This window comes from Rhamphochromis longiceps, linkage group LG8 (assembly GCF_057381845.1).
Source record: "Rhamphochromis longiceps isolate RC_006_pf linkage group LG8, R_longiceps_female_GT1.1, whole genome shotgun sequence".
In the NCBI taxonomy this organism is placed as follows: Eukaryota; Metazoa; Chordata; class Actinopteri; order Cichliformes; family Cichlidae; genus Rhamphochromis; species Rhamphochromis longiceps.
Window position 1 is genome coordinate 3,396,233 of NC_140564.1, and position 12,443 is coordinate 3,408,675.

Sequence of the window (12,443 nt, forward strand, 5' to 3'; positions counted from 1 at the left end):
TGCAGTGACACAGCGTAGGGTCATGTGTTAGTGGCGGGTACAGTCATATGGTTATTGTTCATGTGTCCAACAGCAGAGGGGAAGAAACTGTTCTTATGGCGAGAGGTTCTGGTGCGAATGGACCGGAGCCTCCTGCCTGAGGGGAGCAGGTCAAACAGACTGTGTCCAGGGTGAGAAGGGTCAGCTGAGATCCGAGCTGCACGCCGCAGTGTCCTGGAGGTGTACAGGTCCTGCAGAGATGGGAGTCTGCAGCCAATCACCTTCTCAGCAGAGCGCACAACACGCTGCAGTCTCTGTTTGTCCCTGATAGTGGCTCCAGCGTACCACACGGTGATGGAGGAGGTGAGGATGGACTCGATGATTGCAGTGTAGAACTGCATCATCGTCCGTGTTGGCAGGTTGAATTTCTTCAGCTGCCTCAGGAAGTACATCCTCTGCTGGGCTTTCTTGATGACGGAGGTGATGGTGGGCTCCCACTTCAGGTCCTGGGTGATGGTGGTACCCAGGAAGCGGAATGAGTCCACAGAGGTGATGGGGGTGTCAGTCAGGATGATGGGGGGGAGTGGAGCTGTGTGCTTCCTGAAGTCCACAATAATCTCCACTGTCTTCTGGGCATTCAGCACCAGGTTGTTGTGGCTGCACCAGGACACCAGACGTTCAACCTCCCTCCTGTAGGCAGACTCGTCCCCGTCCGACATGAGTCCAATAACGGTGGTGTCATCTGCGAACTTGATTAGCTTGACAGACTGGTGGGTGGAGGTGCAGCAGTTGGTGTACAGGGAGAAGAGCAGAGGAGAAAGAACACAGCCCTGAGGGGAGCCGGTGCTGATGGTCCGGGAGTCCGAGACATTCTTCCCCAGCCTCACATGCTGCTTCCTGTCCGTCAGGAAGTCAGTGATCCACCGGCAGATGGGATCAGGCACATTCATCTGGGAAAGCTTGCCTCGGAGATGGTCTGGAAGGATGGTGTTGAAGGCAGAGCTGAAGTCCACAAACAGGATCCTGGCGTAGGTTCCTGGGGAGTCCAGATGCTGCAGGATGAAGTGTAGGGCCATGTTGATGGCGTCGTCTACAGACCTGTTGGCTCTATATGCAAACTGCAGGGGGTCCAGGAGGGGGGCCGTGAGGGTCTTGAGATAGGAGAGAACCAGGCGCTCAAATGACTTCATGACCACAGATGTCAGAGCCACGGGTCTGTAGTCATTTAGTCCAGTGATCCTAGGTTTCTTGGGGACAGGGATTATGGTGGAGGACTTGAAGCAGGCAGGCACATGACATGCCTGCAGTGAGGAGTTGAAAATGCCAGAAAACACTGGGGCCAGCTCGTTTGCACAGTGTCTGAGGGTGGCAGGAGACACGCCGTCTGGGCCGGGAGCTTTCCGAGCATTCAGACTCTTAAACTGCTTCCTCACATCTGCTTCATGAATATGAAGAGTTGTGGTGGGAGGAGGTGGTGTGAAATCCTCTTTTGTGTGGGGTGAGGAGGGGGGTGTTGTAGGTGAAGTGTTTGAAGGTGGTGATGGCTCTATGGAGGGGGGAGAGGTGGGGGAATGAGTGTCCAAAGTGTCTCTATTGTTGGGGCCGTTGGAGGTGTGAAGGCTGCCTGATGGCTCGTCAAAACGGCAGTAGAAGTCGTTAAGGGTGTTGGCTAAGAGCAAGTCATCAGTGGAGTGGGGGGTTTTAGGCTTGTAGTTTGTGATATTCCTAAAACCTTTCCACACAGAGGCCGAGTCATTCTCTGAGATCTGCTGCTGTATCTTCTCAGAGTGCTGATGTTTAGCAATGTCCACTTCTTTAGTGAACCTGTACTTGGCCTCTCTGTAGCAGTCCCTGTCTCCGCTTCTGAACGCCTTTCTCTTTTCCAGCCACAGCTTTTTGAGTTTAGGAGTAAACCAGGGTTTGTCATTGTTATAACTCACCCTGGTGCGTGATGGCACAATGCTGTCCTCACAGAAGTGGATATAGGAGGTGACAGTGTCCGTAAACTCGTCCAAGCTGTTAGAAGCAGCCTTCAATGTGTCCCAGTCTGTGGTCTCCAAACACGTGCGAAGCTCCTCCACAGCCTCGTTGCTCCACAGTTTTTTAGTCCTCACGACAGGTTTGGAGAGCTTCAGCCTCTGTCTGTACGCGGGGATTAGGTGGATCATGACGTGGTCAGAAAGACCGAGTGAAGCGCGGGGCACCGCGCGATAGGCCCCGCTGATCGTGCTGTAACAGTGGTCTAATGTCCTCTCCTCTCTGGTCGGGCATTTAATATACTGCTTATATTTTGGAAGCTCATGGCTCAGATTGGCTTTGTTAAAGTCCCCAAGAGCAATGATGAGACATGCACTTGGTGCCGTTTTGGCGCTCTCTGTCAGGGTGAAAAATGAACATTGACATACTGGTGGAGGACTTGAACACAGTCCTCCACCAGTATTCATGGTATGAATGCATTAGCTATGAAACTTGACAGTTTGTTTCAAGTATGGGAACAAAGCTTACTTGTTGTTCCTAGAGTATTTAAAAGTAGAATGGGAGGCAGAGCCTTCAGTTTTCAGGCCCCTCTTCTGTGGGACCAGCTCACAGCTTGGACATCTTAATACGAGATATTTTTGCTTGAAATAAGTGAAAAAATCTGCCAATGGAACAAGTGAAAATTCTCCAGATCCAACATGCACTGTCTAAAAACAAGTTCTTCTATCTCACTGAAATGTTACTCTGTAATTGATTGTGTCTTATTTAAGTGTGATGAGATATTTTGACTAGAATATATTAAGATTTTGAGTTTTTGCAGTGTATATTTATATAAATCTTGTCTACTCACTCAAAGCACTTTAGAATACACATTTACGCATTCACACTAACACACATTCGGGGATTAAGTAAATGGTAAATGGACTGGTTCTGATAAAGCACTTTTCTACTCTGAGCACAACTTGCCTCATTCACCCATTTGCACAAGCACTTTTTTATGCTTTCCATCTAACATTCACGCTCTGATGGCTGCATCGTAAAGCAACTGGGGGTTAGTATCTTGCCCAAGGATATTTGGCATGAAGACTAGAGCAGATGGGGGTTGAACCACCAAGCTCCTGATTAGTAGGTGACCTGCTCTACCTCCCAGATTGCCACTGACTTTTGGATTGACAGACTACCCTCTCTAGCTCTGGGATGTTTGTTGCTTTGGAGCAAATGACTGTCTATTGTGAAAGTTTGTATAGTTGCATACACTTTACATATGTCTTTTCCTCTTCTCAGCATCTCCATCTATGCGAGGATCCACTCCTCTGGATGTGGCTGCAGCATCAGTCATGGATAATAATGAGCTTGCCCTTGCTTTAAGAGAGCCAGACCTGGAGAAGGTGAGGCTGACAAAGACTTAGACACACACAAAAGGAAAACCGTAAATTGTATTAGATATTCTGAGGTCACTTTAGCCTATAGAATAGAAGAGCCTGTTACTGTCACAGCACATGTACAACAAAATTGTACCAACTGTGGTGGAATAAAATACAGTCTGGGGAAGAAGATATGACTTGATTGACCTGAGGTGTCGACCACAGGGCAGCGGGTCAAACGGGTGGTATCCAGGGTGCAAGGGGAATCTGGCGAGGGTGCGAGCTGCCATCTTATGAAGATTAGGGTCTGTTAAGTTCTTGTTGCCTCAGAGAAAGTTACAAAAGTAGATGGTGAGCCTTGGCTCCATGTATAACCTTCTCCAGCATCTCCCTACACCTTTGAATATGCCACAGAGCTCAGAGTTACTTCACATGCACGCTGACAATTATACATAAACATGTCTGCTTAAGGAAGAAAGCATGTACAAAATGAGGCTTAAACTTCATCCCCAAATCGGTTCTGTATTCCTTTGTAAATTCAAGTTCTGTTTTAAATTTGGTGCACAGCTATCAAAATCAAATATTTTATAATGCATATTAATCTGATTCCTTACCAATCATGAAATTAACTTAATCAGTTCCATAGGTCTTATTCATACTGCTCCTTTAAGACAGCAGTCTCACTATACCCCATTCATTATACAAATTGATAATAGCAGTGGTTAGCAGAAACACTACTTTAAAACATGTAGATGCAAATATGTACTCAGCTTCCAAGCTAAAACCACTTAGAAAAAAGAGAGTACGAGTTTATATAGCAGCAGTTAGCGGGGTTAACATTTCAGCATGTTGGTTAGCAGCGGCAACTGTAAAGTCTACTCGCCAGTGCGAAGCACTTTGTATTTACAAGAAACAGCTTCAGGTCTCCAGATCTAGCAGTTAACAAAACAGACGTCTCGCTTTTCAACCTCTTTTTCAACAGCAACAATGTTCCTCATATTTAGTTATCAGCCTTACCAGCGTAACCAAACGGAAAACGGTTAAAGGCTGGAGAACAATTCCCATTGGTTAAAAATGAAATTGTCCATCAAGGTCAGAAAATAACAACTGTTAAACAAAAATGAATAAATAACAAGAATCAAATGTATTTGGCTTTCAACACAACAATAACTTTTTATACAGTCATCTTATTAGAATTTTGCTTTAGAGTTTACAGTACATTACACCACAGGAGTAGTAATTCTGACCAAAGGTTTCTACTTTTATCTGACTGTGACTGGGCTACAGCATCACCTGCACAAAGCAAATCTTCAGGCCGCCAAATTGAGATTTTCCATTATTCCCGTATAGTCTGTAAAGGCTATGAATTGGTGACACCGGAAACAAATGTATTAGTATAAAATCCAGAAAGCTACACGCTGAGATTATTTTAAGGTGGCACATGCCACCACAGTAGATCCGTCCCCGCTGCCGGTCATGTGAACCAAGCTCTAGCTATGGGCACAGTTTATGTCCCATGGCAACGGGTCGGGCATCCCATACTAGGGATACCACTTTTTTATGTCCGATACCGATACCGACATCATAAATTTGGATATCTGCCGATACCGATATGAATCCGATATAGTGTGTTTTTTAATCAATAAAACTGTTTTTTAATATCTTGCTGCATTTTGATAAGTTCATACTCAAGTTTAAATAAACAACAACACTAAAGCTATTCTGTTACACCTGTATGTAAAGAACACACTGCACCCAAAATATTTCATAGATCAGCAAAACTGATCAATCTAATAAACTTAAACCTGCTCCATCCTCCCTGTTCTGGTGTTTTAAAGAGAACTTAGCAGAAATATTAAGCAACCTGACTAATAGGGTTGCAAACTCCCAGCAACATCTTTCTTCAACAGAACTGCAGACTGCACAGATGGTATCTTCCCAAAGGAAAAAGTGCTATAGCTTACTAGGGTATATTAAACTTAACAGTTACTATATACAGTAATGGACTTCTATACGTTTTACATCAGATTAAAACTTTGGGTTTAATATTCGGATAATTATTTATTAAAAGCTCGACATTTTAAATGAGAATAAGAAAGAAAAGTATGTCTTTGTGCCCCTTTTCCCTGTTCATGCCCTAAACGTGCTGCTGTTGTTCAGCCGCTGGTTTCCTCTTTCTGGCACGAAGTGGGCCAAAAACAAACAAGAGAGAAAAGCCGATCAGCTGATCATTGATCAGTTTCATGATTGAAGTAGGAGCAGGAGAGGGAGAGAGAGAGAGGCAGTCGCTCCATATATCGGTTGTTAAGCTTAACGCTGGAATGCTTTACAAACATTCAGAGATGAACTTACACACTTGCTTTACTTCTCTGGGATCACTTCCTCGGAGATGAAATGCTGGTTTGGTAGCGAGGCTACAAACACACACAGCGGCTCTATCACGTGACCACACTGCTCCGACGTGCTACGGTTATGAGCCGAGTCGCCATGTCGCAAGTTTTGTGAGGTGCTTTTTTGATATTTAATGGATCGGATTACATTTTTTATTTCTCTCCGATATCCGATCCAGTAATTTACGTCAGTATCGGACCGATACCGATACGTAATATCGGATCGGTCCATCTCTATCCCATACTGCTGAAGCCCTTTGTGCTTTGTTCTATCTCTGTTAATTAAATTTAAATTGTAGGTGTCTTTCCACTGTGCTATATTTTTTCTTTTTGAAACAAACAACCCAAAATAATAATAATAATTTATTTTTGCAGGTGGTACAATATCTAGCTGGGTGTGGGCTGCAGAGCTGTGTGATGCTGGTCCGTAAGGGATACCCTGACATTGGCTGGAACCCTGTGGAGGGGGAACGATACCTTGACTTCCTGCGCTTTGCTGTCTTCTGCAATGGTAAAAATGTAACCATACGACTGCAGTCAGATCATTTATTTTCCACTGGAGTTTGTATCATGTGCAACCACAAACTTAGCAACTTGTCCCTGTTATGTGGCCAGGTGAAAGTGTGGAGGAGAATGCCAATGTTGTGGTAAGGCTCCTTATTCGTCGACCAGAATGTTTTGGCCCGGCTCTTCGAGGTGAAGGTGGTGATGGGTTGTTGGCAGCAATGGAGGAGGCCATTAAGATCTCTCAGGATCCCTCCAGAGATGGTCCGTCTCCTATGTCTGAGAGCAGCAAGGCACTGTATGACAACACTTCTAACCTGATTACTTACATATACATATTAAAGTTCACACTGACAGAACAGGACTGATCAGTTGGACTGAACAGGCAAGAATCAATTACATTTCCTTTATATTTATACAGCACCCATTCATAGCAGCAGTTATCTCCAGACACTCAAGGTACCAGCCGTCAGATAACTCCCTATAAGCAGCACTTGGCGACACTGGCAAGAAAGACCTCACTTTTAACAGGAAGCGCTCGCTAGCACAATCATGTTGACTGTTTGCATTTGGTCTGCCTGGTAGACTAAATTCATTACAAAGGTCTGTACATGAGTCTACAAGTCTAGATGGCTTGTCAACAACCTGTTAAATGTTAAGGGATTTTCTTAAGATGGAAATTAGGGCATACAAAATGCTGACTCATAGCAATTATAATTTGTTGTGCAGATGTATATATTGAATAGTTATGAATGCCTGCCACAAAATCCCAGGGTTCAGTTGGATATGACTTTGAGCGCACTATTTTCCTTCGGCACACCTTTTGGTAACTTCCTAAACTACGTGTCGTATTTCCAGTACTAACAATGTTCAAGCAGATTATCTCTTCCTGTGTTTTCCATTTAGAAAAGAACAATTTCAGACAAACATCAGCCTGAACCAATTATCCTGTCACTAAGTTCATGAGTAACTACAGTACAAGCACAGAGTGGGAAATGAGCATAACAGGTCAGAAGAAAATGGTCTGAAGTATTTAGGGGCATTTAATATGAGAGTGTGTCTCTGTGTGTAGCAGTGACATGCCAGGGGAAGAGGAAGATGATACAATTCACATGGGAAATGCCATCATGACCTTCTACTCTGCTCTCATTGACCTGCTGGGCCGCTGTGCTCCAGAGATGCATGTGAGTTACTTTGTACTGCACACGTGCGTTTGTTCAGCTGTCTCTGTTTTGTCTTTGTCGTCCTCGTCAGTGACCTGTTTATACAGGGTCCTATCTCCAATTAGAGCACCTGACTGGAAAATGCCTTAGGAAATGTTTGAGGAGAGAAGTTTTCTCCCGACTTCATTTGCATCGTGTCTGAATAGCTGACTGTGTTCACAAACAGATTAAAAGTGTGCTCGACGTGTCTCTTTAGTGAGCAGAATGTGTTTTCAAAGCCTCTTTTGAGTAGTTGTTGTTTGCAGATATTGCATGCACAAAGACTTTTAGATTGCCCGGAAGCAAGAATTCCCGTAGCTTTATCCTCTATGTCTCAGACAATAGCTCCCAGCTAAGAGGGGTTTGGGACTGAGCTTGTTTTAATATTTTGGATTATTGAGTCACTGATAGTGAGAGTTGTCGCTGGTCTTACGGGCTCCGTGCTGGCTGGCCTTCAAGTGGAGTACCAGCGATTCAAAATGCACAACTCCTACATGCAGCCTTACGTATATAGTGCACTCACTTAAGCCCTACCTCTTTTCTATTAGCTGATCCATGCTGGTAAAGGTGAAGCTATCCGTATCAGAGCGATTTTGAGGTCTCTTATTCCTATTGAAGACTTGGTGGGAGTCATCAGTATTTCATTCTCTATGCCTAACCTGGCTAAAGGTAAGAAAGTCATCTGACATGATGACATCTAATCCAGTAATAACAGTAACTGATCCTGTAATATCAGCAATCAAGAATTGAATTGTGTTTGCGTGCATGTACAGATGGGTTGGTTGTGGAGCCAGACATGTCAGCAGGTTTCTGCCCAGACCACAAAGCAGCCATGGTGCTGTTCCTGGACCGTGTCTATGGTATAGAAGACCAGAATTTTCTTCTCCACCTTCTGGAGGTTGGGTTCTTACCAGACCTGAGGTCTGCCGCCTCTCTGGACACCGTAAGTTTCTGTCTGTGTGTATATTTCTTTCTCTTCAGGAACAGAAATACAGATTTGACAAAAGGTAAACTAACAAGGAGTCATGACTGAACCACACACAAAAAACACAGCAATAAACAAGGAAACCAACAACAGAAGGATAAATGTCAACACAACAGAAAATAGAACCAAAATACAAAGTTAATCACTACTAAAAAACAGAAGAACTCCAGAAAACTCAAAGCCCATCGGTCCAAGGCCCAGGGAACACGACACTTAGCCTTTGATATTGTTTCTTACTGGCACAACTACGCACTTTATTCACTGTGTATAGTATTCCCCCAGAGGTATAAAAACATATGTACATGCCACACATGTAGTTTCTCTATTACGTTGTTATTGTTTCTCTCTATTCTTTGTGTTAGGTTGCTCTGAGTGCCACAGACATGGCACTGGCGCTCAACAGGTATCTGTGTACAGCAGTGCTGCCTCTCCTGACTAAATGTGCGCCGCTGTTTGCGGGGACGGAGCCGTTCGCCTCACTAATTGACTCGCTGCTTCATACGGTTTATCGCCTGTCCAAAGGCTGCTGCCTCACCAAAGCTCAGAGGGACTCCATAGAGGAGTGTCTGCTTGCTGTTTGTGGGTAAGATGAAGACATACATGCACATATGAGTCAACCTTTAATGAGTATTTAGCATTTAGTCTACCCTTTTTTAAAAACACATGCTATAGATCGTATTTGATTGTATTCTTGATCAGCGATGGTACATTCCACTAACGTATGGAATCCTCTTAATGTACAGTAAGCTAAGGCCTTCAATGATGCAGCACCTACTCAGGAGGCTGGTGTTTGATGTTCCTCTACTTAATGAGCACACCAAGATGCCTCTGAAGGTGAGAAACAAAGTCGGAAACAAAGTTTGCATGTATAGGAACCAGTGTTCAGGTTGTTGTCTAAAAATGCAATCTATTACATCTTACTTGTGAGTTTTTGTTTTTAATAGTTATGCTACTTAATTACTCCCCTAAGAATGCAATTACTACTAATTACATTACATTTTCAGTACTCTATAACATGGCCAAAGATGCATTGTGTTAAATATCAACACTTCACCGCGTTCTTTTGATTCCTCAGAGGCATCTGATGGAAGACAAAACACTGCTCAGTAGATCCTTTCACACTTTATTGTCTCACAAAATTACTTCTAGAAGCGAGATGCGTCCTGCATGACACAGTGCCGCTGTTGCGGCTCAACCAACGGCCACGGCAGGCTAAACACGAGGACACAGATGACGCGCAACAATAGACACATAAAATACACTTCTGTACCATTTACTCCTTTTATTCCACGTGCAACTGTCCAATATACAAATCAGCGCCTGGGAGTAACTATTAAACAAATGCACAGACTGCACAAACAAATAACTGCTACTCACAAAGAACTGCACTAACTACTATGCCAAACTACAACTTGGCCTATGGCATCAATTAGTGCATAAATATACATAAACCATCAAGTTACAGTTAAAATACATCAAAATCATTCAAGCTGCGCTCAACAGAAAGTTTTGCCTCATGCTCACCCTACCTTTCTGCTCATCAACATCAAGAGGTGAGTGCAACCACATTTATCATCTACCACACCCATGAGACACGCCCCACACCCGTGCACCAATACAGTGAGTCCATTTAAACCAACCCACTTAATCAAAAAAGGAACAACTCATATGGCTCCTACAGCCGCCGATCTCAAAATGGTGACGCACACTTAACAGTTTTATTATTATTTATTTGGGGTTCAGGGGGGTTGGGAAGCTCATCTTGTAACCGGAAGGTTGCCGGTTCGATCCCCAGCTCTGTCTGTCTTTGTCGTTGTGTCCTTGGGCAAGACACTTCACCTACCGCCTACTGGTGTTGGCCAGATGGGCCGATGGTGCGATATGGCAGCCTCGCTTCTGTCAGTCTGCCCCAGGGCAGCTGTGGCTACACCTGTAGCTGCCTCCACCAGTGTGTGAATGAATAGTGGAATTGTAAAGCGCTTTGACGGTCTCGAAAAGCGCTATATAAATGCAATCCATTATTATTACCAGCTCTCTCATTCTAGTCAAAACAACCATGTTTCAGTAACTTTCCACTAGAGGATGGTTCCCTGTTATCTACTTTCAGGGCGTGTCCACTTAATAAATTCAAATCAAATTCAAATTTTATTTGTCACGTACACAGTCATACACAGTACGATATGTAGTGAAATGCTTGGACAACTGCTCGTGACCTAAAGAGAACAAAAAAGGAAAAGGCTATGAATAAGATAGGAAATAAATATGAAAAATTAAAAAGGGTAAATTTAACTAGGAAGGAATAAAATATAAATTAAGGTTAAAAATGAAATAACTGTACAACACAAATTAGAATGAAGGGTAAATTTAACTGGGAAGAATAAGATAAAGATAAATATATAAATTAAAGTTGAAAATAAAATAACTGTACAACAAAATACACAATACACAATATAGAACTATATAAGAATGTATGAAGGAATCTAAATATAAATAAATATATACACAATAACAGCAGCTGTACAAGTATTAACCGGAAATGAAGAATATAGTGACCAGTGTTGTGCAAAACCAAAGTCCAGAAAGTCCAGTGTGTGTGTAAGAACCATATGTGTGGGTCAGTACTGTGTGGTGGTGTGATTGAGAGACCGTATCGCCTGCGGGAAGAAGCTCCTCCTCAGTCTCTCTGTGTTGGTCTTCAGGGAGCGGAATCGCTTTCCTGACCTCAACAGAGAGAACAGTCTGTTGTTGGGATGGCTGAGGTCCTTCACGATCTTCCTGGCCTTGGTCCAGCACCGCCTGCTGTAGATTGAGTGCAGGTCAGGGAGCTCGGAGCGGATGGTGCGCTCAGCTGACCGCACAACCCTCTGTAGAGCTCGTCTGTCCTGCATGGTGCTGTTCCCGAACCAGGTTAAGATGTTTCCCGTCAGGATGCTCTCTATGGTGCAGGAGTAAAAGTTCCTGAGCACCTTGGAGGGCAGTTGGAAGTCTCTCAAGCGTCTGAGGTGGTAGAGACGCTGTCGGGCCTTTTTCACCACGGTGTTGATGTGACAGGACCATGACAGGTCCTGCGTGGTGTGAACTCCGAGGTATTTGAAGCTGTCCACTCTCTCCACTGGGCACTCGTTGATGACGGGGGTCTGGTAGTTCCTCTCCTGCTTAGTGCTGAAGTCCACTATCAGCTCCTTTGTCTTACTGACGTTTAGAAGGAGGTTGTTCCTCTGGCACCAGTTCTCCAGATTCCTAATCTCCTTCAGGTAGGCCGTCTCGTTGTTATCAGAGATCAGGCCCACCACGACGGTGTCGTCAGCAAACTTGATGATGGTGGTGGAGCTGGTAGTGGCCACACAGTCATATGTGTACAAAGAGTACAGCAGGGGGCTCAGAACACACCCCTGGGGGGCTCCAGTGCTGAGAGTGGTGGAGGCTGAGACATGTCCGCCCATCCTTACTGCCTGTGGTCTGCCAGTTAGGAAGTTGGAGATCCACTGACACATAGATGAGCTGAGTCCCAGATGCTCCAGCTTGGTGGTGAGTGTGGAGGGAATTATGGTGTTAAATGCAGAGCTGTAGTCTATGAAGAGCATTTTAACATAATTCCCCCTTCTAGTGTCCAAGTGAGTGAGTGATGTGTGGAGGAGATGAGAGATGGCATCGTCTGTGGAACGATTTGGACGGTAAGCGAACTGTAGTGGGTCCAGTGTGTCTGGTAGTGAAGAAATGATGAAGTCTCTGACCAGGCGTTCAAAGCACTTCATCACTACTGAGGTGAGGGCTACAGGGCGATAGTCATTGAGAGAAGCAGGGTGGGGTTTCTTCGGGACAGGAACAATGATGGACTCTTTGAAGCATGTGGGGATCACCGACTGAGATAAAGAGATGTTGAATATCTCAGTGAACACAGGAGCTAGCTGGTATGCACAGTCTCTGAGGATACGACCTGGGATGCCGTCTGGTCCTGCTGCTTTCCTGGTGTTCACTCTTTTGAAGGCTCTCCTTACTTCATGCTCGGAGATGACGAGCACGTTTCCGGTGCTGGCAGTAT

General features: G+C 44.5%; 1 protein-coding gene and 1 long non-coding RNA gene across 2 annotated transcripts in view; one reads left to right on the forward strand and one right to left on the reverse strand.

Annotated features, from left to right (window-relative positions):
- LOC146662904 (ryanodine receptor 2-like) overlaps window positions 1-12,443 on the forward strand; it is a 317,890-nt gene that overhangs the window by 178,723 nt on the left and 126,724 nt on the right. The window contains exons 47-54 of the mRNA XM_085415489.1: window positions 3,241-3,344; window positions 6,086-6,221; window positions 6,326-6,512; window positions 7,287-7,398; window positions 7,965-8,085; window positions 8,190-8,359; window positions 8,764-8,984; window positions 9,145-9,235. Coding sequence (XP_085271615.1) covers window positions 3,241-3,344; window positions 6,086-6,221; window positions 6,326-6,512; window positions 7,287-7,398; window positions 7,965-8,085; window positions 8,190-8,359; window positions 8,764-8,984; window positions 9,145-9,235 — 1,142 coding nt within the window. The remainder of the gene's footprint in view (window positions 1-3,240; window positions 3,345-6,085; window positions 6,222-6,325; window positions 6,513-7,286; window positions 7,399-7,964; window positions 8,086-8,189; window positions 8,360-8,763; window positions 8,985-9,144; window positions 9,236-12,443) is intronic.
- LOC146662905 (uncharacterized) overlaps window positions 1-12,443 on the reverse strand; it is a 413,626-nt gene that overhangs the window by 169,541 nt on the left and 231,642 nt on the right. The gene's annotated exons all lie outside the window — the stretch shown is intronic.